At 43.0% G+C, this 26,711-nt stretch overlaps 1 protein-coding gene across 3 annotated transcripts in view; it reads left to right on the top strand.

Moving 5' to 3' along the window:
* The window catches only part of canx (calnexin), a 45,474-nt gene that overhangs the window by 7,117 nt on the left and 11,646 nt on the right, over nt 1-26,711 (top strand). For all 3 annotated transcript variants that reach the window (XM_017683391.2, XM_017683393.2, XM_017683392.2), the window contains exons 2-11: nt 2,730-2,927; nt 5,922-5,995; nt 6,080-6,138; nt 9,097-9,238; nt 9,528-9,609; nt 11,838-12,030; nt 12,781-12,970; nt 16,136-16,249; nt 17,703-17,859; nt 20,261-20,476. In XM_017683391.2, the coding sequence (XP_017538880.1) occupies nt 2,733-2,927; nt 5,922-5,995; nt 6,080-6,138; nt 9,097-9,238; nt 9,528-9,609; nt 11,838-12,030; nt 12,781-12,970; nt 16,136-16,249; nt 17,703-17,859; nt 20,261-20,476 (1,422 nt within the window). In that variant the 5' untranslated portion in view covers nt 2,730-2,732. The remainder of the gene's footprint in view (nt 1-2,729; nt 2,928-5,921; nt 5,996-6,079; nt 6,139-9,096; nt 9,239-9,527; nt 9,610-11,837; nt 12,031-12,780; nt 12,971-16,135; nt 16,250-17,702; nt 17,860-20,260; nt 20,477-26,711) is intronic.

Genomic DNA, 26,711 nt, shown 5'->3' with positions numbered 1-26,711 from the left:
GGCGGTGTTTACTCTGTCTCTTTCCAACACTAAAGTTGGAGTGTGTAATGGAGCTGATGAGCTCCATTAGACTGCGATCTGCAGTTATGCCTGTGTCGGGAATCTTCACCCACTTCAGGATGTAACCGAAAGCTTCTTGACTGACATGAGACGTTTCCCTTTTCTGTCTAGTCTAGGAGCTGGGCTTTGTTTGGGTTGGCTACTATGGCGATCCGTTGCTAGCGTTTACCGTTGGCACCACTGGCTCGACCTGGCTAATCCTGAGCATCTTAAGCTCATTAGAGGAGCGTTCTGTGGGAAGTGCTAGCTCTGTGTGTGTGTTCAAGCATCATCAGGGGAGGTTTGTTGGTGTTGGTGTTTGTGGAGACCCCTAAGGAGAGTTCCTGGGACGCTGAGCGACGGTGGACTTGATGAATTGCGCAGAAACTTTTAAATAAGAATTTTTTTTCTAAGTGGCCTTTTCCTTCCTGCCGCAGATGGAAATGAAATTGAATTTTTTGCCCTCCTTCAGGGCAAAGCACTCGTTTCTCTCTGGTTCCTGTCAGAGCAGTTTACTTGGAAGAGCAGAGGCGGAATGAACTGTGATATTTCTCGTGAGCAGATAGGAAGAGACGTCCAATGTTGCGAGTTTTTCTTGCCACTTCCCCGTTTCGGGAAAGGTCCACAATGTTGGCGCATCTTTTTTTTTTTTTTCCAAATGCTAATGTTAATTCCAGCTGACGGTGTGTAGACACTGTTAACTTGTACATGTACTGCCTTTAGCTGAGCTTACAAGCGGGGTCTGTGCAGCGTTAACCTGTCCATCATGATCATAATTCTATCGTTGGGGTGTCCGTGGAGTCATTCGGAGTGGCTTCGCCTGAAACGATTCATTGGAGAGACACAGATTTCTACGTGGATATTAGTGTACAATCCAAAATCACTGGTGAGCCTACGTGGGTCATTTGTTTGAATATGTATGGTAATAATGGTACGATTACAGCTGAATTCGAAAGATATCAACAGTGTTGTCTTAAGTTTAAAATAGGAAGAATACTAACTAGTAACTCAGAGCTTGTAAGCTGCCTGTACATCAGTTTAGATCAGGGGTATTTAATGAAAAAAAGGGGGTCCGGTTAGAGAATTTCCTCAAGCAAAGATCCAGAAAATCAGCAATGTGTAACTTGCATCATGATTCAGTTCCATATACTGTTTACTGAAGTAGCCAAGTAGGATTATCAGCATCTTATACAGTCGACAACTGAATATCAGATCAAATAAAGTCCAGTTCAGTCAGATTTTAACATTTACTGTCAGTTTCCTCTTCTTAGATCACGTCATGTGGAATAACTTCCCTCTGACTCACTTTCTTCTCTGACTGCTGTTTCTCTCCTTGTCCCTCCCCTGTGTGCCATCACTCACTTGAGTCTCAGAGCTCATTGTAACACTCAGATCTGACTGGCTGAGTGACATCACGTGTGATATTTACAGTGCATTAGAAACAAATTCATAATCATTTTATGTAATAATTTTCTGTGCTGAAGCTTTGAGACATTACACTTTTGAGATGTCTGATCTTTATACCCCCCACAGCCAACAATTCTGACTTGATAAGTTTCTCAAGAATTAACTGTTTTGTTTTGAACCACTCTTAATTGTCACGATTTGCATCTTAAGCAATTAATTATATAGAACATTTGAAAGATTTGTGGAAGTGACCAGGGTGTATTTTGGTTTTTCCATCTGAATCTACATGACCAAATCGTAAGGGAAATTATTCAGTAATTTTTTAAAGTTTATTTTTTGTAAAAGCCCCTCAAATGAACAGAACGTGTGTTTTATGATCTCTGATATCACTATATGCTCACAATTTACTGCTGAAAGCCAAAAATCTCCGCCGCTCTGTGTTATTTTCTAAAAGTGATGTTTCCAGAGCAGATCACTGAAGAGACGCCGTCTGTTTATAGTTTAGAGCCCAGATTTGGGGAAAAACGGGTCGACTTTCAGTAGAAAAACAAAGTTCAGCTTCTTTTATTATAAGGGTTTAAAATGACATCACCGTCTATTAGACTGGAGAGAAGAGCTACAGCCTCACACGACGCCCAGCTTCTGAATGGAGCTTATGGAGTATGAACGTTATGAAGAACGGTGGTCCCGAGGAGTTGAAGAGGTTAAATGCTGCTGTTTCAGTGAATGACGTGGACCCATTACTGTGTTTCCTGGGGGAGAGAAATCTTTATTTTTATAAGTTAGAATTGGACAAGAAAGTGAATCGACAGTCTACTTGGTGTGTGAATAAGTATATGAGCCTGCAGTGGTGGGTCTGTGCATGGAGCTTGTGTATGTGGATGTATTTAAGGAAAATGTACATGCATGTAATTGGTATGTATGCCTTTGTGGCACAATGGTACAGAGATTTAATCTCTTTGGGTTAAATCTCCTTAAGGGAAAAGGGCTGAGGCTGCGAAACTTCTTACCCCGGCTCTCGTCGCTATGGCGATAGGAGTCAAGGCAGCGCCGGGATGGTAATGTCCACTGTGTGCCTGGGAGCCACCCAGCAGTGTTGACATTAGACTAGGGGTCGTTAAACGTTGCCTGTGTGCTTTTGACTGACGCAAGGTCTCCCACCCTTGTGATTGAGTGTGGTTGGCATCTCTCATATGTTGATGTAAAATTATCAAGCTGTAGATGCAGTTCAGCTTCTTAATGGCGACTCTTCTCTTTTCTGTCCTTGCTTCTTTGTCTCTTAGACTATGGACCTGAAGGCGCAGTTGTGTGTGCTCCTGCTGGCGCTGGGCCTGTGTGTGACCCTGCAGGTGAGCGCTCAGGAAGAGGACGTGGATGTGGACGTGGAAGATGACGTAGGTGACCTGGGAGACGATGAGCTGCTGGATGGAGAAGCTGAAGAGGAGGAAAAGCCGGCCCCTGCACCCGCCGCTGCACCTACTGTAAGACCAATAAGGCTTCAGTTACATTGTTAATAGGCATGTGCTCGTACTCTGTCGGCCGTTTGCGGTGCCAATCATAGGATTTCAGTCACGTGATTATGTTGTGGCGTCATATCTGACACAGAATTTCTGGCTTCGCTGTTCTGCACGAGTGTAGATGGAGGTGAAAGATCAGACACAGCAGTGCTGCTGGAGTTTTTAAACACTGCGTCCACTCACTGTCCACTCTATTAGGTGCTCCTACCTTGTCGGTCCACCTTGTAGGTGTAAAGTCAGAGACGACTGCTCATCTGCTGCTGCACAGTTTGTCTTGGTCATCCTCTAGTCCTTCATCAGTGGACACAGGACGCTGCCCACAGGACACTGTTGCCTGGATATTTTTGGTCGGTGGACTATTCTCAGTCCAGCAACTGACATCGAGATGTTTAAAACCTCCAGCAGCACTGCTGTGTCTGATCCACTCAGACCAGCACAACACACACTAACACACCACCACCACATCAGTATTACTGCAGTGCTGAGAATGATCCACCACCCAAATAGTACCTGCTCTGTGAGGGTCCATGGGGGTCCTGACCACTGAAGAACAGGGTAACAGTGTATCAGAGAAACAGATGGACTACAGTCTGTAACTGTAGAACTACAAAGTGCAGCTATACAGTAAGTGGAGCTGATAAAGTGGACAGTGAGTGTAGAAACAAGGAGGTGGTCATAATGTTATGCCTGGTCAGTGTATTTACCATAATATCCATTTTTGGCCATGCTGCCTGCTGCTAGCTCATAGGTACAGCTTGTTAGTTCTGTCGTGACGGTTATACCAGCTGAATAGGAATAGAAGTGTTTTATGTAGCTTTTCATATCTGCCTGATAAAAACTGCACTTATGCAAACAGTTGGAATTTTATTGCTCCAGATTAAGGGAATACAAACAGTCAGTGTCCTTATAGGAAGGCCTGTCTGTGCTGCGGCCTTCTCGATGGCGCCCCGGCCAGTTGATTCCTGTCATACAAGATAATTAACGTTTCACTACTAACATCTGACACAACTCACATTAATATTTTAAACGTATTGTAAATGTTTGGCTCAAATAACAAACAAACACACTGATAATCCCTCCACAACATTACCAGCAAACCAGTTGGCTCTTTTTACAGAAGCATGGGACTTTCCTCATAAACAGATATTTGAGTGTTACAAGCTGCACTATTGGATATGAAGGTTCTGTTCAGGTTCATTTTCTGTTCATCAAGGTACAAACAGTGTAAATGCTCCCTCAAAGGTTCTACAGTGGTTCTAAGGTCTGACTGTGGAGCTTAAATCAGGTTCTCCAGGTGAAAAGTTGGTATTTGTTCCTTTTCATAACCAAATGTTTTAAAACAGAGCAGTAGAGTAAAAGCCTGGAGGCGAGGCGAGGCGGGTGTGTGGAGTCAGTACAGCTTAGAACATCATTTCAGTGGATTATGGTTCAGTTATGTTCCCTGACTAAAGGCACTGAGATGGACCCTTGAGGGTCCCACCCCAGTGACAAGAGGGGAACTGCCCAATAACAGTTTAGTACCTCCTATTTCTAAGAGTGTACCCCATTCAATTTTAACCCAGTGAACTGTCCCTTCCTTCATAATGTCTCTGGCTCAGTCCAGCCTTTCTGTTTTTGGTGCAAGACCAAGCCCTCAGAAATAAAGGTGGTGAACTGTCTCTGGGGCAGTTCCCCTCTTGTTACTGGAGTGGGACCCTCAAGGCTCCATCTCAGTGCCTTTAGTCAGGGAACATAACTGAACCATAATCCACTGAAATGATCTGTTCTAAGCTGGACTGACTCCACACACCCCGCCTCGCCCCGCCTCCAGGCTTTTACTCTACTGCTCTGTTTTAAAACATTCGGTTATGAAAAGGAACAAATACCAACTTTTCACCTGGAGAACCTGATTTAAGCTCCACAATCAGACCTGCTGGAGCTTTGAGGGGACATTTATACTGTTTGTACCTTGATGAACTAAAAATGTACAGAACCTTCATTTCTAACAGTGTACGCTGAACGACACCCTGCTGGTCAGAGCTGAATGACTGTTTCTTGCCATCTAGTGGTAAAGTTTATGTGACCCTGACTTCTAAATTAGCCCACTGACCCAGATACCAACTTAGAACTTGTCTAATCAGCTACCTCAGTATTACAAATCCAGCCATAGCGTCACTTCAGTGACTTGACATTAGTGAGAAATGAGGTTATGATAAGAGACAAAAGTCAAATCCAGTTAAAGCAGTTAAAATTAAAAGTTAAAGCTGAAGTTGGTCAGTGCATTTTAGGAAAGTATTTTATTTACACACATTATTTTTCCTTTGGTGCTGTTAACCTTTTCAACTCCTCGGGACCACCGGTGGCTCCAAAACGCACTTCGTTATATTCATCATTTGCATATTTCATAAGCTCCATTCAGAAGCTGGGCGTCGTGTGAGGCTGCAGCTCTTCTCTCCAGTCTAATAGACGGTGATGTCATTTTAAACCCTTATAATAAAAGAAGCTGAACTCAGTTTGTTTTTCTACTGAAAGTCGAGCCGTTTTTCCCCAAATCTGGGCTCTAAACTATAAACAGACGGCGTCTCTTCAGTGATCTGCTCTGGAAACATCACTTTTAGAAAACAACACAAAGAGCGTCGGAGATTTTTGGCTTTCAGCAGTAAATTGTAAGTATATAGTGATTATGTGGAGATCATAAAACATGTTCTGTTCATTTGAGGGGAGATTTGACCAAAAATAAATAAGTCAATAAAATTTACATTTATTTCACAGTTACTGAATATTTTGCCTTACGATTTGGTCACGAAAATTCAGATGGACAAATCAAAATATACCCTGGTCAGCGTGCTGTAGAACTGCTTATTTACATGCAGTTCAGCTCTAAGGGTTTCGCTGATTTGTGCCTTTAATAGGCCAGATGTACTGTAAGGAAGTATAAAGTCATACTGATGATTTAATCTCGCAACACCTCTGTTCCAGGTGACGTATAAAGCTCCTGAGCCAAGGGGAGAACACTTCTTTGCAGAGTCGTTTGATAAAGGAACACTGGACGGGTACGTTTTTAATCGCCTTGCAGGATAAACATGCAGTCCCTTCAACTATTAGTGGTGTTTTAAAATGTTATTTGTTTTTTCCAGATGGGTTGTTTCCCAGGCAAAGAAGGACGACATTGATGAAGAAATCGCTAAATATGATGGTAAGCATTTACTGGATAGTTAAATAAACCGAGTAGGTTAAGTGATGTCCTATTACTTTTCATTATAGCCACATGATGCAACTGACTTAACAGGAGAAACAGAACCGAACGGTATATATGGGCCATTCTACCAAATAGCTTCTAACTGTGTTCCTGTTCAGTGTTCAGATCATAGATATTTACAAGGATTATGTTATGATCTATTTAAGCCCAAGGTATTAATAGAGATAATAAGAGAGACATGTTGGAAATCATCATTTATAGAGTCCTTTCTGTTGGGAGGTGGCTGGCTCAACTTTTTCAATTTAGTTTTTCATTTTTTTTATATTATTAGTATTATTTAAAGTAAGGTTGGAAGATTGGAAGGTTCATAATGAGTTTAATTTTTAAAATGGAAAAAACTTTTAAGAACTTCAATAAACATAATTCCAAGTTTTACTCCATAGACAGTTTTATTTTAGCCCCACATTTTAGAGCTGGAAGTGCCCCTCATGGTGAGCAGTTAGCCCATTGTTTTAAAGTCTGGAAATTAGTGTATGAATAATTAAGATTTGTCACTAACGAAACTAATTTTTTTCCGCAATTATGTAGACTTCCTTGTAGAGATGGACGATACCACTTTTTCCCCGCTAATACTGATACCTGATCGCTTAGTTTTGACTGATACCGAGTACCGATACCAGCTCTAACTCGCCTGGATGTCCTGATATTTATATCGTCGCTATAGTAAATTTACAGGACAAGGCAAAAACGTTCTTTACTTTCAATGTAAGACAATGGAAAGAGATTTTGTTGCAAGCAATTTTGGAGCATTTCTGTCGTTCCGATCATCGTGGAATCTTCACACACTGTAAAGCACAGCTGCTCGGCTCAAATGATTCAGAATAGTAAAAAGCGCAAAAAATGGAGATGCATGTTTTTCATTGGACAGTGACGATGTCTAATCTCTATATAATTGGGTAAAGTCTGTGTTGTGGGTCACACATGCAACACACTCAGCTTGTCTAGATGGCATTAACTTGTTGGATTATATTTATTAGATGCTTAAGAAAACTTAAGTTTTGTTTTATTACTATATGCATTTACTGTTTACTATTATAATTATTAACAACTTTGAGTATAAAATATATTTATTTACAGTTAAAAACAGCTGAGCAGCGTACAGATAAACCTGTGGTGCTCACACATCAGCACACAGCAGTTTCTCTGGCTCAAAAACGGAGCTGAATGTTGTTTCACATCCAAATTTCTCGAGTCGTTTATCTCATACGTGCATCTTGTTCACTTGCGCTGCATCTCTGAGCGTCAGTCCAGTAAATGGCACTGCCGTTGATGCCGTCAGTGTCTGCGTGTTTTTACTGGCTTGTATGAAGCGATGGGTCATGAGACTCCACTGCTGTGATACAGCTGACCGACGGAGGCACAGTGGACGCACAGGTCCGGCTACCGTGCTGTTATACTGAAAGCTAAACGAAGCTGAAGGAAAGCAGCAGCTCAGCCAGTTAGTTAAGCAGCTCCTTTAATGTGTTCCTAACTCCAGAAACGGATGTTCCAGATTCGTCCATGAGCTTTTTTTTACCTCACCTGTCGTCCCAAACCGCTGATGTGTTGTCAGGTTCTGTTTACTGGTGCACATGGTCTGTTATAGATATCGATGTCCTCATTAGCGATACAGATGCTGCATTTAAGTGCCAGCATCTCCACTGATTCAGTATCAGTGTAAGGCTACTTTTTTGTGTCTTTATTTATAATATAATATTTTAATTAACCTATGACGCGTGCACAGAGGAAATTGAAGCATTACTAGTGCTCTGTTTTCCATGCTGGACTTTCCTTTCATATTAGTCTCATATCTGCTGCCTCTAAGGCCTAATCCCATTTCTTCTTTTTGCCCCTACCCCTTGTTTGAGTGTCAGCCTAACTCCTTGGAACTGAGTCACAGTGTTAGTGGTTGAACTCTGGCCCTACGAAACAGCACATTAACAGACTACTAGCGGTGCTCTGTACCCGGCCCATCTTCATTGATGGGGCAGTCATAGGCTGGAGGTGAGGGAGCCAGCCTCGTGACCGGAAGGTCGCCGGTTCGATCCCCAGAGCCGACAGAACGTGACTGAGGTGTCCTTGAACAAGACACCTAACCCCCAACTGCTCCCCGGGTGCTGCGGATTGGGCTGCCCACCGCTCCGGGCAAGTGTGCTCACTGCCCCCTAGTGTGTGTGTGTGCTCACGAGTGTATGTGGTGTTTCACTGCATGGATGGGTTAAATGCGGAGGTGAAATTTCCCCATTGGGGGACTAATAAGAGTCTCTTAATTAATTAATTAAAAAAAAAACCTTTACAAATTGGTGGCAGTCATGGGCTGGAGGGTAGGGACCAAGCCCTGTGACCGGAAGTTTGCCGGTTCATGACTGAGGTGCCCTTGAGCAAGGCACCTAACCCCCAATTGCCCCCCGGGCACCGTGGATAGGGCTGCCCACTGCTCCGGGCAAGTGTGCTCCCTGCCCCCCTAGTGTGTGTGTTCACTAGTGTGTATGTGGTGTTCCACTGCATGGATGGGTTAAATACAGAGGTCTAATTTCACAGCATGCAAACACAGAGACAAATGGTTGTTAATTCTAATCTTCTAGAGGGGGAAAAAACAAAACAGAGGGCTATGGGCTAAGTGGTAGGGATGAGGGATGAAATGGGTTTAGGCTTAAAACGTACTGGACCATCTCGGCTGCAACTGGCTACACAACAGACGGTGATTGTAGGACTGCTGCGTTTTCATTTTCACTGCAGTCTGAAACGCCACTGACTCAGCCGTTCATATGTGGGAGACGAGCGTAAGGGTTGTGATGAACCTGAGAAACCTGAGAGTTTGAACCAACATCCTGGATACGCTTATAAATGTATTGAACATTCTATATGGACATTTGTAATCACAATGTGTGTGTGTGTGTGTGTGTGTGTGTACAGGAAAGTGGGAGGTTGAAGAGATGAAGGACACAAAGCTTCCTGGTGATAAAGGTCTGGTGCTAAAATCCAGAGCCAAACATCATGCCATCTCTGCTCTGTTGCTGCGACCTTTCACCTTCGACACTAAGCCACTCATTGTCCAGTGAGTATATTCCTTCATATACCATATTTATAGCAATATGTGGCAAAAGCAAACTGGCTTGTGCAAGAAGGGCAGCATCTGCTACATGTCTAGTGCTCACAGTTGTCTTTATGTGGACAGTAAGTGGACACTGTTTAAAAACTCCTGCAGCACTGCTGTGTCTGATCCACTCGTACCGGTGCAACACACTGTGCAAATAACACGCAGTGTGCTAAGAGAAGGTGAAAGAATAAATATAATTTTAAATTGTGCAAAGAATTGCTCATTGCTGTTTTGTGCTGATTTTCAGGTATGAGGTGAACTTCCAGAATGGAATCGACTGTGGTGGTGCCTACGTCAAGCTGCTCTCTCAAAGCCCAGACCTCAGTCTGGTAAGAACCCTTTCTGTGTGTGGAACAGAGAACGTCACCAGTTTGTAGCGCCTGCATGGTCAGACCACTGCAGAGTATCCATTCGTCCGTTCCTTGACGAGCCTAATGTACTGCAACACTCCACCCACCCTCCCACCCCTCAGCTTCCTGGAATATATGCAAACTGTTTCACTCCTAGTCTTTCATGGGATTAAAAAGATCAAGTACTTGGAATAGTTATTCCTCTCCTAGTGCTTACGCCACCAAATATAAAGCATTGTTCGTACAGCATCTCAACACGCTTGAGAATGTTTAATGCTCCACTCTGCTGTCCAGATACTAAATTGGCTGTTCCATTGCATAGCGACGGTGAGGGTACCCTAAAAATAGGTCGTTGGAACAAAACAAATAGTGGCTTCCCAAATGCCTGCGCAGTCCATATTAAAATGCAGCCCTGAGGCCGCTCATTGTGGTTTATTCCCCAGTATTACTGCCACTTTAGGACTATGGAACACAAGTAGGCGGGGAAACGGTGATGGAGGCCTTTCTGCTTAATGAGAATAGGATCACTGGCATAATCTTGAATTCCAAATAGTGGACTGCAGTATTGCTTTAAATAGGTAGTTGAGTCAGAGGGTTGGGCCTTTTTTGTTCACATCACTGTTCCCATTAGACCAGGGGTCGCCAACACATGTCCCCGGAGCCATGGGCGACTCTCTTACTGCCCTGTTGAGGCTCCAAAGCAGAATTAGATTGTAGGTAAACGCAGAATAATCCTCCTTTATATTAAAATAAAGCCAAGCTGATAACCGTTTCGGCAATAAAATGACTTGAACATTGACAGTTAATGTAGAAGTGCTAATTCACCTTTAACGGGTCACCATAGCAACAAAGACAGTTTCGCTTGTCTAGCAGCCAATGAAACGGCAAAGAGAGAGATTTAAGATGAACATTGATAATTTGGAGATGAATGGACTAATTTGTGTCACTGAAGTCGCGAAGCTGAGGTTCCACCTTAAATGATGCAGCAGTTACTGTCTAGCGCCTCAGGCACCATTTACGGTGGAACAGGAAAATTAGGACAAGAAGGTGGCGATTGAGAAGCGACTTCAACCTCGTAAAAAGTCAAATTTTGAGAGACATTTTACTGCCAGAGATGCGAGTAAAGCGGCTATAGCTGAGCTGAAGCTTAAACCAGAGCAAAGTAAGTCTGTGTTTTTGTTTATATTATAGTTTTGGCCTAAACTACAACATTAACACAAACTGAGACTTAAGCTACGTTCACATTACAAGCCTTGTTGCTCAAATCCGATCTCTTTGGCATGACGGTTCACACTCGTTTAGGTCAGTGATTCAAATCTGTCATTAATGTGATGAACCGGCCTGAAACGACCCTCATGAGCTCATCCTACTCAGTGACGTCACGTGACTGAATCACTGCATCATCAGCACAAACTAACGAGCAGAACGAGCTTCGCTGAGAAGATCATTAACTCTGATCAGCTCTCAGCTTCATTATTAGAGCCAGACGAAGGACACAAAGGTGAGATGAGCTGTTTTTCCACCGTTTACAGGCTTTAACGTCTGTTCGGAGCGGTTGCCATGGTAACGCCGAATGATGGTCGCGATTTGGATACGTTTCCGATCTAGGAGCACGTATGAAAGGAGCTCTGGATTTGAACAGATCAGATTTGTGTGTCCATACAGCTCTGAAAGCATCAGATCTGAGTCACATTAGGGCATAAAATCGGATTTGTGCCACTTCGGCCTGGTAATGTGAACAGAGCCATATTCACAGCAAAGACGATAAAATATTGCTTCAATAAATCGACATAAAATATTGTGGCTTTTGTTTGAAGGACGAAATGGGTCTTCTTAACACTTGAGTTGCTAACTTCTGATTTAGAGCAAAAGGAAACGCAGAGTATCGCTTCAACAAATGGGTCTTTTGCTTGTGTACATACCCCGATTATAGAATGTAGGATGCATGGCAGAATGTGGAGTAGGCCAGTAGAGTAGCTCTATTGTAACAATACATCATCGCTTAGTAGGTCATAAGATTCCCCCACATGCGTCATGGGCCACGGAACAGAAAAGCATTACTCAGTATGTGAGGGAAAGGTCCGTGTGAAGAGGGCTTCAGGCGGTGTGTTTACTGGAGTGTGTTTAAAGATGTAAAGCGAAGTGTTACGAACTTGAGCCGCTCCCTCCTCTCAAATCCCGTCTTTTCTCCACTTTCACCCTTTCAGGCGCAGTTTGTGGACAAGACCCCGTACACCATCATGTTTGGACCTGACAAATGTGGTGAGGACTACAAGCTGCACTTCATCTTCCGCCACAAGAATCCCAAAACGGGCGAGTATGAGGAGAAACACGCCAAGAAGCCAGAGTCCGACCTCCGCACGTACTACACTGACAAGAAGACCCACCTTTACACACTTGGTAAGACTAATTGCTTATTTGGTCTCTCTTTCTTTGTCGTGATTCCCTGGTTTTACCTAAAATGCGTTTTTACTCACTAGTTAGAAGTCTGGGCCCGTCACAGATCAAAACACTGTTAGGGTTCAATGTTCAACTTTGTCCTAGCTTGTGACCTGAAAGTTGACTGTCCCGAACCAAACTTCTACTGTCCTGAACAAATCTTTTGTATTTTAAAGTGTTTATTCAAACATAAATAAGCACAAACATGCTAATATATTTAGTAAAGATAATTTTTTCTTAAAATAAGTGCACATTTGTCGCCTACTGAGCAGCGCTCTAGTAGCTGTTAATGGAGCATTTATTCATTCATTCATTCGTTCATTCATTCATTTATTCATTCATTGGCTCCCATTTCTTAGGGCAAGATTTCAACCACTACCCCTTGTAACCCAGTTCCATGGGGTTAGGGTGACACTCGAAAACAAGGGGCAGGGATAAAAGGAAGAAAAGGCATTGGGCCCCAGTTTTCTGAGAGAGATTGAAGCTGCGGACTCGCTTTGCTTTGTATTCGTGCTTCATTTTTCTTCAAGTCTAATTTGTCAACAAATAATACCATTTGGCTTGTTTTGGCTACATATGCCAAAATGGATGAGACCATTTTGGGCATGGCGAGGGGTTATATATTACAGCGAACTGGCTTTGGCCTCAATTACGTTGTTCTGTTAACACATTGGGTACCCCCCATTGATCCTGGTGTGCTGTTCCTTGCAGTGCTGAACCCTGATAACAGCTTTGAGATCCTGGTTGACCAGACCGTGGTGAACAGTGGAAGTCTACTGAGTGATATGACCCCTTCAGTCAACCCCCCTGCAGAGATTGAAGACCCCGATGACCACAAACCCGAGGACTGGGACGAGAGGCCCAAGATCCAGGATCCAGATGCGGTCAAGCCTGATGACTGGTCAGTACATGTGTCTTAACCTAATGACTGTGTCTTAAGCCTTAAAGCGATAGTTAGGCCAAAAATCAATTTACATAATCCACTCCTACCTCATGTGTAGTTGATCAGACATGTTTGGTGTCTGAAGTTGTTTTACACTGGAACTATGAGGCAAAGGCAACTAACAATTAATAGGAGCTTGTACTGTTTCTTTCACTGCATGACAGTGATTCCTGAAGTAAAGGGGCTCGATGTTCTGCACATTTTTGTGTTTATCCCACGGCAGCACAACTGACTCAGCACAAGATCAGCCAGATAATTAATGAGTCGAATGAGATGTGCTAGAGCAGCGTTTCCCCACCTTAGTCCTGGAGGCCCACTGCTCCACACTTGACAGCCAACCTGAAATCAAACTGGACCTTTTTTACTACGTTGCTTCACGTCGTTGGTCACAGTACACAAAGTGTAGTGACTTGTCCGCCTCTAGACGCCTTCTCTCGCTTGGATGCGTCAGCATTCCCGCTGTGTTTTTAGTTTCCCTTTAGTTTCCTTTTAGTTTACTTTCTCCCACCACTCCCATCAAACGAGAACCCCAGTCATCATCTCTGTGCCCAGCTGCACGTACATGTACAGTGATCAGGCATAACATTATGACCACCTCCTTGTTTCTACGCTCATTGTCCATTTTATCAGCTCCACTTACTGTATAGCTGCACTTTGTAGTTCTACAGTTACAGACTGTAGTCCATCTGTTTCCCTGAAGCCGCATCAGCTTTCCCTGCAGGTCTTGAGGTGGGATTGCTCACATTATTATTTAAGAAATTTACTGCATTTTTACTGCATAATACATTTTTCACACAGTATTTCAGATATTCCACTTCCCACTCAGGTTGTATTAGGATAATATAATTTGAAATGAAATTAGAAAATAATGAAAAGGAAGCAGTTTGATTGGTCTGAGACTTTTGGACCCCATTGTGTATCCATAAAAGAGCTGAAAAGTGACTGCGGTTGCTTAGCAGTGGATTGGAGGGCCAAGGAAAATGGGGTGGGGTCTTAAGATGGGTCAGCACCTTATATTGGCAGTCTAGTCGTGGCCCTGCCCTGTAGTGCTGGTGTAGAGTAGCGTGCAGCACACCCTGAATATACCGGTGCAGTATGGTGACGGAGATTTTGAATAAATATTCCCTTAATCAGTAATGAAATAGATTAGATGTTGTAATCAATAACCAATTAGGAAGTATTGCCTAACAGAGAATACTACTTCTCTCACAAAGGGTAGGTCTTAGTCTGTCTGCAGAAACTGGAAGCCGCTGGGTTCACAGTGAGGTCTGTGTGTACCTACTGACCCAGTGAAGAGGGGCAAGTTGACCTTGAAAGGTAGAGCAGACTGGTAAAAAAAACCTGTTGAAACCAGTTTTGAGGACTGAGGTCATCAGGCAGTGGCCAAATTGAAGGACAAAGAGATGCACCTGTTAAAGAATAGGCGGGGGGCTATCAAATTACCCCAGATAAACGGCATATAAACTGCTGTATGGAACACCGTTTGCGCAGTTGGGTCTCGAGACTCTGTGCCACCTGATGCTGAAATACAGAAGCCCCTTTTCCCTCTTCCACAAACTCAGCATCTGAAGACTCTTTTGACTTGAAACAGTTATTAGTGAAATTGTTTAGCTGGTATTAAAATTTTTCTTTATTCATAATATTATGTTGGAGGCCTGGGGTTGAAGGGGAAGGCCTTTGGTCCCAACAATGGAATAATACATATTCCGATTTCAAGCTTGGACACTATTAGATGAAGACAAACGCAGAAATACAGTGTGTGGTCCCCAGAACAAAATACAGACAAAATTCAGTCTTAAAGACGGTTCTTACTACTGAATTTAACTATGCGCCATGCTTTTTGTTCAGTTTTAAGAGATCAGTGGCTTTGCCATGTAAAAAACCTCGTAAACAAGTCTTATTCGAGGTCACTTAACTCACAAATGTGTGACGGCTTAGGCTCGAGTTCGGCATGTTGCTAATTTGCGTGGTATTCTAGCTTTGCGTGGTATTTCTGGCTTTGCTGCTCAGCACAAACGTAACTAGAGGTGAAAGATGACTAAATTTACTCTCCTTACTTTGGAAGAGAAAAATGTTACCTCTACAAAGTCGAGAAAATAGGCTGTGATCCTTATACAGTTTCCCCCTGAACTCCTGGTCCCACTTAAAGTGGTGGAAAGATACCACATCTGTTTTCCTGACACTTTTATATTTATCTCATACACAACCCCTCTCCCTGTTCTGAGAGTCTCTCAAACCATTTAAAAGCACAGAAGCCCACCGGCTCTTCAGGTCAGGGTGGGTAAAGGATCCCATGGTGCTGCATAAAGAGGAGAGAACACTGTCATCATAGGAGGGAAACCACACCAGCTAATTACCACAGATGTGAACAACGCAGGCCATTAGAGAACTTTACTAGTGTTAGCAGCCGAGAGATAAACAGTCGTCCCCCTAACGGAGCTGCGGACCACCGGTATAACTTTACTCTCCGTTTCTGAAGATTTAAATGACGTTTGAATGGAGAAACATAAGCGTTAAATATCAGACTGAATGTCGTGGGTCAGAAAACTACGCCGTGTCTCGACAGACGTGATTCTGTAAGCTCCAGTGCTGCAACCCCTGCCCTGCATCACTGTGGTTTCCTGGTTAAAATACCAGATATTATTAGCTGATTAATGCCTTTAGCTGAACGAGGTGTGAACAGCAGAGAAAAAGACTAAACTGTACAGTGCAGAGACTCCAAGCCTGCAGTGAAAACACTGAATTAAAGGTCTGTGACGCTCGTCATTTTCCACTTCTGTCGCGTTCTGTTCAAGGCAAATCGTTCACAAAGCTCAGCAAATTGAAGTAGTCGCACAGCTCGGTCACTCCCTGATGCCGTGGACATTAGGTTTGTGGCTTTAACGCAAAAATAAAGAAGCAGGTTTTGGGCACTGAACATGTCTGAGCTGACTGACTGCATTTAGGATAAGAGGATGATTGTGCACGTTTGATGCTGGTTGAAAATGACTTTAACTATTTTCCGTCTTTCTTTATCATCGGTGCTCTTAATAGCTCTGAATACCTGAAGGCTGCTGTGTGCTTGTTTACATGTGAGTGTATGTAAGATCTTGCGCTCAATCCTCTCTCCTCTCTTTCTGATAGGGATGAAGATGCTCCTGCTAAGATCCCTGACGAGGATGCAGTGAAGCCTGACGGCTGGCTGGACGATGAGCCAGAGTATATTGCCGACCCAGATGCCATCAAGCCGGAGGACTGGTCAGTCTCTCATACAGTTCCATTTACAGTTTGAAGTGAAATAAATTATAGAGGCTATAAACTCTTGGTCTGCCTGCTGGTGTGTAGCCGTAGGGAGCTGTAACCTGTTAAGAGGCAGAGGCAGGTATGGTGTAATAGTCTGTGTGTGTGTGTGTGTGTCAGGTTTGTCTGTGCTCATGTAGGATCTAATCACTGTTGTCTGTGTAATCCTATTTCTTAGGGCTGCGCAATATCTTTTATTAATCGTTATTGCAGTATTGGCCCTTGCAGTACTGATATAATGTGTTTAATTTTTAATTGTGAAAATATCATCTGATGCATCATGGCGCACTAAAATGAAACTTAATTAAAAAATTAAACGGGTCTTGCTCCCAAAATTGTGGCAGTCAGAAATGATCCATATGAGTTTCTGTGGGTGTTTGGTTGCATTAAGAGATTCACAGAACAAAACAAACATAAATCATTAGTCATAAATACACTTATATTTACATTTACAGCGTTTAGCAGACGCTCTTATCCAGAGCGACTTACAAGAAGTGCTTTGTCTATCTAGAGAAAGTATCTCTGCTAGTTACCAGTAGGTTAGAGAGAAAGACGGTCCTGAGCTCAGATACTGCTAGAAACACAGTCTCTGTAGATACAGAGAGAAAAAGGAGCAGAGCTGAACACAGAACTCTGTGCTGTACAATGCAATACAATACAGCGCAATACAATAAAATATAATATATAAGCACAATATATTGCAAACAATACGTAATAATAAAACAATAAATAATGCCAATTGTGGATCATATCAAGAATTCACTAATAGGGACAAACTGAAACATAATTAAATTTTATAACTGTCGGCTGATTTCATTATGAACAGAATGAAAATGAATGAATTAATTGAATGAATGAACAAAGAACCAGGGAGGGATGTTAGATACAACGTGAAACTAACAATGTTGGTGAGACGAACGCTTCAATTATGTTGAATGTGAATGAAATGGATCTTTAATTCACTATAAAATATGACGCTTCATTTTCAGCTAACATATATGGCTTCATTCTCTGGGTTTTTTTGTAAAGGCTTATCACAACACGAAGCACTGTAACTACGATTTGTACTATTTTGTTCATGTTCTGCAGCCATACTGTTTGTTATGGTGTGGAACAGCAAAGCTGGTCCTGTGTGAGTGCCCTTAATCGAAGAGCTTTTGTGTATGACCTGAGGACTTGAGGGCCGTGTGCCGTTCCAGATTCGTGTCTGAATTCAATTAGAGTCATCTCGCCCGGAGCAGGCTCAAATGAGAGCAGGAATAAGATTTAGGAAGGGTGTGTGCCTGTTTTTAAGGCTTATGCTGCAGGCGTGTGTGGGCGCTCTGCCTCTGCTGTCTTTCTTCCAGCGTCTTGTGTCTTCTGTGAAAGTTTATACTCTCTCTCCCTCTTCCCTCCCTCCCTCTCTCCCTAGGGATGAGGATATGGATGGTGAGTGGGAGGCACCCCAGGTTCCAAACCCTGCCTGTGAGTCCGCCCCTGGATGTGGGAAATGGGAGAGGCCAATGATTGATAACCCCAACTACAAGGGCAAATGGAAGCCACCCATGATCGACAACCCCAACTATCAGGTAACACACTGGAATCTGTTATTCTTATTCTTTTTCACTTAGCACAAAACACTGAAGGTAAACAGTTTCCATCAGGGAGAACCGAGTGGCTCTGAAATCACTTTTTACACACAAGCAAAGTTTCAGATTTATTTACAACTTAGTTCCAAGTTTAAGTTGAATAAAAACTGGCTTTAAACTCAGGATCACAGATGAGCTCCTTTACTATGTTGATCTGTAGGCGTCTGTTCATAAACATAAACCAGCCCAAACTCATTTACTATAAAATGAAATGGTGTTTGTAGAAATTCAGAAAAAAGCCGCGTCAGTCTCGACTGCATATGTGGACATATTTCTATATTGAGCTCTATTTACACAAAGTTAGGTTAGTTCATCATTTATGTTGAACAGACTCTCCCAAAGTTTTACGCTGCTGCGCTGACGTTGAACCGCGTGCTGCACTGGGTCGGTATGACCAACAGGTCAAAACCAGCTCTAAACAAAGTGACCGCTGGGCCCTGATTGGTGCTCTGGCTTTGCGCTTCTTTCGTTTTGACATGTTACGTTTTTATACACACAGAAACCAAAAGGAACGACAGATTTCTCAAAATGTAGGAGGAAAAAGTCGGATATTAGACTGTGAAATGTAGTGGAGTGAAAGGAAAAAGTCGCCCAGAACGGAGAAACTTCAGTACAGATACACTGAAAATACTAAAGTACAGAAACTAATTACATTTACTCAGTAAAGTTACTTTAGTTACTGTCCACCACTGTGAGCAGGAAAAGAGTCACAGCGTCGCTGTGAGTAGCTTTACTGGAAGGTACAAAATACCTGCTCTCACTTACTCAGCCACGTTTGTATCATGAATTGTGGAAGTGAAAGCATGTGAAACAGACCGTGCTGGCTACCCACAGGTTTACAGGGAGGATATGAAGAAAACATGACATCCGTGTCACGGTTCTGCAAAGCTCACTTTTGCTTCGCTTTCTGCTGGTGTCTGTCTGCCTGCATGGTGTCGTGTGCTTGAACTGCTTTCTTGCGGTTGAGTGGGTGGAAGCAAGTAGTCAGTTCCATGACGGAAGTTTTGGGGTGTCAAACCAGATTCCAGTGCTACCCTGCCACCCTTCTGGCTATGCCTCTGTACAGTCCTACAAAGCAAAAGTTAAAATCCATGTTTCTGGTCAGTTCTCTCATCTGTTCTTGTGTTAAAGCAAATTATGCGCTGAATTATGATGCCTGAATTCTGTGCTACTGCACATTTTCTTTAAGAAACAGCACGTAGTTAAAGAGGGCTTGAGTTTGCTTAACAAACTAATGTGGCACAAGCTTCCATTGCTTGTTAGCTGCATCAGTGGTTTAACACCCATTGTACTGTTTCAGGTATTCTCTCCCTTCAAATCACCTAATTCAGCTTATGAAGGGTTTGATAATTACATGATGAGCTGGATCAAAGTGGATGTGTTGGGGTAGGGTAGGGGTCAGCCACATGCTCTGAGATTTGTAGGAAAAAATAAAGTAATCCTTTAAAATAAAATAGTAAAATAAAGCTCTGTTGATCATTCAAAACCATTTTGTAACTGATAATTCATCCTTTAACCCTGAAGGTTGGCATGCAGACCGTTGATCATCGTAGCAACGCAGACAACAGTCTTGCCTAGCTCGGAGCTAAAGAAAAGGCAAAGGGAGAGATTTAAGACAAACATCGGTAATTTGGGGCCAGATGGACTTATTTGCATTTATAATCATGCAAATCCAGCTGGTTTCCTGATACGCTTAATCTGCAGGGAGAAACTGTCGAGCACTCAAGTCATAAAGCTGAAGTCAGATTCTTGTTCAAATTTTCCCGTTCCACCTTAAACGGTACAGTGGTTACAATCTGGCACCGTTTAAAATTTGAACAAGAAGCTGAACGAGAAGACGACTTTAGCCTTGTAAAAAGTCGAATGTTAGACATTTTACAAGAAACTGTTCTACATTTGAGTAAAAGTTTCCTGCTGGAGATGCGAGAAAAGCAGCTGTAGCTGAGCTAAAGCTTAAAGCAGAGCAGAGTGAGTCTGCGTTTTCATTTGTTTTTAGCCTCAACCATCACATCAGGACCTACTGAGACATATTTACAGCCAAGATGGTCAAATAGATATAAAATTTTGTGGCTTCCAAGGTGTTTAGATTTTTTTAATGAAAGGCCAAATGGCTCTTCTGAACATTTGGGTTGCTGACCTCTGGGGTACGGCCTACTCCCCACAACTGAACTGTGAAACCTGTGTTGTACATCGTCCTCATGGCTCCAGTGCAAATCAAAGTCGCATGAACATATCTTTGTGGGTAACATTTTAGGGTGAAGGGAAAGTTGATTTACTGTGCTTAAACATCTTGAATGCATGTAAAGAGTTTTGCCCTTGTTTTTATTATTGTTGTCTGTAGGGAGTGTGGAAGCCCAGAAAGATCCCCAACCCTGACTTCTTTGAGGACCTGCATCCCTTCCGTATGACACCCGTCAGTGCTGTGGGCCTGGAGCTGTGGTCAATGTCATCGGACATCTTCTTCGACAATTTCTTCATCACGTATGACCGCAACACAGCTGAACTTTGGGCCGATGAAGGCTGGGGCCTGAAGAAAGCTGCTGAGGGAGCTGCTGAGGTACTGAGCTCATTTATAGCCTCTTTTATTTATATATATATGCTTGCTTGCATTAAGTGCTGCCAATGCACAGACCACAGTGAATGGTGACCACAGCAATACGCACGTGTGTTAAGTATTAATATATTCTGATCTGACCGTTCTCATCTTGCTTTCAACATTAGGGCTGGGTGGTGTAGCAATAACAAGGTTGAAGGCCGTATTTAATAATATTGCTGGTATTTAAAGATTATGAGAGAGCAGAGTTTCTCTACCTCATTCAGAAGCTAAAACTTTGACTCAACTAAGTTTGAGCTGCTTTTGGAGATTCAGATCCACGCAAGACAAAACACGAAACAGACAGGCTAAATATCCTCGAATAAGATATCTTTCGCTTCTCACAGAACTAGCAAGCTGTGACGGTGGGCTACTTTCCATTTTGGAAAAGTGAAAGGAGCACGAGAGCTTTGTGTTGTTCAGCAGCTGAAATGTTCAGTTCTTCCCCATTTGACTCATGTTTGTAGCCCTGTTTGGAGATCCTGATCCTTCTGGCATTTGAGAAGACGGTCCAGCTGTTGGGACACAGCGGTCACTTTGTCACTCCAACGCTGGTCCCCTGACTTTTGCTTTCTCACATATTAGATGTTATTATTTACACTTGGGTCAGCAGAGCACCATTTAAGCCCGAAACATAGTTCAAGCAAGGAACGCCAACGCAGATGCTTCGAGCTACCCAGACGAGGTTTCGCATGCAGTTGCACTGAAAAATGATTCACACCTCATTTCATTATGCAAATGTGAACTGCAGTCTAACCGCAAAGGGGGCGCTATACCAGCCGATTTCTCCACTGCTGTAGAGTCTCACACAAAGATGATGGCTCACATAATCATAAATATCATACATTATTGCAATTCCATTTCAAGAGAAGAAGTAAAGCAGCTCTCTCTCCTCCACTGCCCACGTTTAGCTGTTGAGACTCTGTAATTTGCCCTCTATCGCCCCCTTCAGTACTCGGTGTTTTAGCTGCCACATCACGTGCAGTGAGTTTGTATAGGACTGAGCGTTTGCAGTGTGTTAACCGAGTGCAGTCATTTGGGTTCGTGTCCTTGCGTGAAGTCAGAATCCAGCCTGTACTGTGGTGTTTGGACATTGTGGGTCATTGTGGCTCACTATGCTAAATAAAGTTAGCCGATCAGGCTGCAAATCCAAACAGCACAGAACCGGTTTGATATCGCCTTTCTGACCTTTCACCACCCGTTTCTCTTCACTCCCCCAGACTATTATAATCTAAAGCTTGTGTTTGTGGTTTAGCCTGAGCTGAATGTTCTGTGGTGAGCAGAGCGGTTATAACCAGCTCCTCTCTCCTGGTTAGCAGCACTGTTTAATGTTTAACTATTGTCTGATTAGATAACCATCTCGAGATAACAAGATAAATAACTTATTTCAAGATAACAACTTTGTTGTTTTGACATAACAAGGTAGATAACTTATCTCAAGATAACTATCTTGACAGAAGAAAATTTTGTTATATTGAGAACAAGATAACGAGTTACAAGCTTATCTTGAGATTACCAGGTAATTAATTTGTTGCCTAAAGATGATGACTTATTTCAAGATAAAATTTTATCATCTTGAGATAACAAGATAATTAACTCAAATTATCTTGATTATCTCAAAATAACAATGGGGGGAAAAATCATAACTACCTCTCTGGACTTCCATAATCATGTAAGCAAACTTTGTATTTTATTTATTTATTTAATTTTAAATAATGGACATGGACTGTGTGTGTGTGTGTGTGTGTGTGTACACATGTAGATGAGAGCGTGTGTGACCCAGCTTGGTGACACTGTGATGAGTCTGTTTCCATTTAGCCCTGAGGCTTTCCCCACACGCGACACGGCACCGCCAGCCCAGAACACCACGTTCCTCTGCTGGGCGTGGGGCTCCTGTCCCCCTGCGCGCATGTGCACACACACATACGCACACACACACATACACACACACACGCGTGTAGCACTTGGACTCTGCACTCCCATACTCGAATGCCCTTTGACATCAGAGTCAGTGGTAATATTATTATTAGTTATTGATGTCATCTTACCATCCCATAACACCCCCTGTCCCGCCTTGATGGCACAGAGCTATAGAAGTCACGATGCCCCCCCCCCCCCCCTTCATTTTTGAAACCATGGCAAATAATTCTAGGATGTTTTGGGATGTTTGTCAAAACAAGCACTTAGCTCAGATTATTGATAACACGTTTTTCAGAATAAACTTTACAGAAAAGTCTTCTACGCCAGTCGCCCCATCATCTCGAGCATAAATCCTTGCTGCAGACCATACAGCATGTTTATGCCCGTTAGCCTCATTTATTTTTTAAGACCTGTTCAACTAGATTTGTGACGGAGCTGGCAGATATTTACGTTTTCCAAAGGTCTTTAAATTAGTTATAATTAAAATAGATTGATTTCTTTCGTTATAAGTCAAAACTGAAAACGCTTCGATTCAGAAAGATTCACTGATCTGCCCTTTCTGATGATTTATACCTTAACAATAAAGTCCTTCGTTTTCCTGCTTATTATCGCATTCAGCAAGTCTTAAAGGCGTTTCACCAGTTTGACACTGTCTGCGTACATCAGTTATTAAGATGTGAACAAAGTCATTCAGAGTGGTTTGGTGTGACGTTCCAGAGAAACCTTGCAAGTCAACATTTTTCATAGTGGTGGTGATGGGAACCAGATGTCTGGGGTGTTTAATGCCTTTAAAAACTGCCTCACATAGTTATTATTAAAATAACGGTGATAGTTATTATTAAAGTAACGGTGAATGTTACCTGATGCGCGAGACGTGGTTTTACAGTATTTTTGAAGTTTAAGATTTAGTTTTAAAGGTTTTAGCAAAATGTAAATTGGTGGTGGTTGTTTCTTTTGTAATACAGGCTTGAAAAGCTGTTTGAAATCAGAGACATAGCCAAGGGGCTGTCCTTTGGCCACCACAGTCATGGAAAGTGAGACAGTCGGCCGTTACCGGTCAGCCGTCATTAATAAAGCATCAGTTATGCTTTATGGTGAAAATCTGCCGTCAGGATAGTTATCAGTTATGAGAGTCTGAGGCTGCTGCCTAGGCTAGAAGTGGGCCAGAGGTTCCCAGCCTTTTCTAACTCGCATCCCATGCAACTGACCACAGAAGCTTCCGTGGCCCACGAGATTTCTCCAACCACATCACTGAAAGTGCAATCAAATAAGAGACAGTAATCAGCGTAGCCTCTCAGTTTTACTTGTTTTTATAATGAAACTTAACACATCAAACACTAAAAAAACATCCAGACCTTTTTTTAGCTCTCCTAATGAGAAAGCTGATGTTTGGAAGCTACCCAGTGCTGGATGACATGCTGAAGATGTGTAAGGTGCTAAAGGAGGTCTGTCTGAGTCCAGTAGGTTTAGACGCGTATTTGTTTAGACGATGACGACCAACAGATGGATTAATTAAAAAAAAACAGACTTCTGAGTCGGCACAGAGCAGCTGTTACATGTTCTCTGTTCTTTCCACACAGAACGCAATTGATTCCTGCAGTATTTTTGAATGACAGGAAGTTCATTTTATCGTGTGATTATCTTGCTCAACAAACGTTTTTTTTTTTTTTTTTGAATGGCAGAAATGCAGCATTTATTCCCGTCTGTTTATTTGTTTGAATGTTTGCCAACAAGAGGATTCATTTGTCTGTTGCTTCCTCACGGTTGGCGTTAGCATCTCCAAAATCGGCTCGAACGGAGCTGTCTGTCAAAGTTCTCAAAGATCCGGCTCCGTAATAAGGTGGTGAATTTCTTACTTTCCCAGAATGAAAAGTCGTCCACTCCTGGGCATCATTTGCCTGTTTTTCTTGAGAAAGATGTTATCCGGAGACGTACTTCGTTATTCACCTTTAACGAGCTGGTTCAGACCCATCAGGTCGGCGAGTCATGGCTTCTGTTGCATATGTGAACACACCAAACAAACTCAGACCCTCTAAACGGCCCCAAAAACGAGGTTCGGTTGGACATTTATAAGGTTCTACTCAGGGCAAAGCCAATCCATGATCTATGAAAAGCGGCAGCCCTGACATGGGTGGACACCGGGTGGAGCCCATTGATGAGCACAGCCAAAAGCAGAACCCACCGTGGCAGACGTGCAGGGTCATTTTTCCTATTTTATGCGATGCACTTGGGCCAGTCGTTTCACCGTGGATAATAGGAGAGCAGCAGGCGTGTCTGGTGGTTCCTCTCGACACCTGAAAGGTTAGATTTATCAGAGAACGCCGCCCACTTTGCGAGCGCCGTACACACGGAGAGTGCTGTGATAGGGGTTCGGACTTCTAATGGGGAGTAATGGTCTGATCAAGAACTGGTCTGACGGTGTTTTCGCATGTAGTTAGTTTTAATAGAACCGAAATGAATTCTGTTAAAGTGAACCTGGAAGGGAACGAACTGCAGATGGCCTCAGTTCATTTTGTATTCACAATGTAAGTGAACTTTAAAGAGGACTCTTTAAAGAGGACTCCGTTTTTTTTCTGGTCCTTTGAGATCTCAGAGCTCAAAACTCCTTTCACACCCCTCACAGTGTGCGCAGCGCTCGCCAAGTGGGCGGTGTGTTCTGATAAATCTAACCTTTCAGGTGGTGAGAGGAACCACCAGACACTCCTGATGCTCTTTGACCAGAGGAGGATGGGTCCGCCCTTGTGAGCCTTGGTTCCTCCAAGGTTCTCCTTGCCACTGGCGCCCTTGGCTTGCTCACCTGGGAGGGTTTTTGAGAGGAACCACCAGACACTCCTGATGCTCTTTGACCAGAGGAGGATGGGTCCGCCCTTGTGAGCCTTGGTTCCTCCAAGGTTCTCCTTGTCACTGGCGCCCTTGGCTTGCTCACCTGGGGGGTTTTTACATTCTTGTTAAAACTTTCTTTTCTGGATTTCTGTGAAGCTTTTTTGTGACATCAGTTGTAAAAAGTGCTACAAATAAATTTGATTCTCTTGGGTGTGCTGAAACCAAGAAGTGCTTCACGCAAAATTGGGAAAATGACCCTGCATGTTCTCCGCGATGGGTTCCGTTTTCAGCTGTTTTCACTGAGCTCCGTCCGGCGAAACTCCGTCAGTGTGGAAGCAGCTGAAAATGGTGTTGCGTGCCCAGTCTGAGCCTTTAACACGGTAAAATCACACAGGCTCTCGCTTCTTATCACTTGAATATATCAGCGCTGCTGTCTTGTTGCAGATCACAGACAGACTTTATCCGAGGTAGAACCTTATAAATGATCCTTGGTCTGTTTTGCCTGCTGACTGTGGCTGTGGTGAAGCCTCAAGGTCTTCACCATAAAGCAAGGCTAAAGTGGGCTGGGGACTGGGACTGGGTACAAATCAGTAGAACCACAAAACAAACTACAAAAGAACCTAAGACCACCTTAGTTTTTGGGGCCGTTTAGAGGGGGTCTGAGTTAATTTGGCGTGTTCACAAATTGCAAAAGAAACCATGGTTCAGCGTGGACGTTAAAGAGCGGGTCATTTGCAGTTGGTTCCCTTTCAGGTTCACGTTAACAGAACTCAGTTTGGTTCTTTTAAAAAGAACTATGTGAAAACGTGTAGTTGTTTGCTCCCTGTGTCTGATCGTCACATCTGATTTGAATTACTGTGAACTCTTTCAGAAACACGTTGAAGATGACTGAAATCTAGACACACACACGGACAGTTGCAGTACCCCGTAATATTACTCTCCTACACACCCTCACTTACACAGACCACAGCACCACTTCTCACCACACTACAGCCCATTCTCTTTGCCAGAGGAAGCTGCACCATGGGAAAGACAGTAAATAGCTTAATATAGCTTTCCTTAATCTGCTGATGGAACAAGTGACAAGTGCTTTGCTCCAGATGTTCTGGGAGCATTTCTGAATGATTTTTCCTGATTGTAGCAGGTCATAAAGAGCTAGACTGTGGTTGTAGATGACCATAGTGACCTGTATGCTGTAAGTTTTGTTGTTTTTTTTTTTTTTATTTTAATTTTATTTTTGTATTCTGCAGACATTCGTAATGGCAGCATGATGCAGTAGCTATGTTTATCAGAAATTATGCTCAGATTAGTGTTGGTTCCTTTGACATTCTCTAGTGCTGTGCAACAGTTTAGGGGAGCAATTGGGGGTTAGGTGTTGCTCAAGGACACCTCAGTCATGGACTGTCGGCACTGGGGATCGAACCGGCAAACTTCCGGTTAAAGGGCCAGTTCCCTA

The sequence above is a fragment of the Pygocentrus nattereri genome, chromosome 8, assembly GCF_015220715.1.
Source record: "Pygocentrus nattereri isolate fPygNat1 chromosome 8, fPygNat1.pri, whole genome shotgun sequence".
Taxonomy (NCBI): domain Eukaryota; kingdom Metazoa; phylum Chordata; class Actinopteri; order Characiformes; family Serrasalmidae; genus Pygocentrus; species Pygocentrus nattereri.
This window is presented reverse-complemented; position numbering and strand designations above follow the sequence as displayed.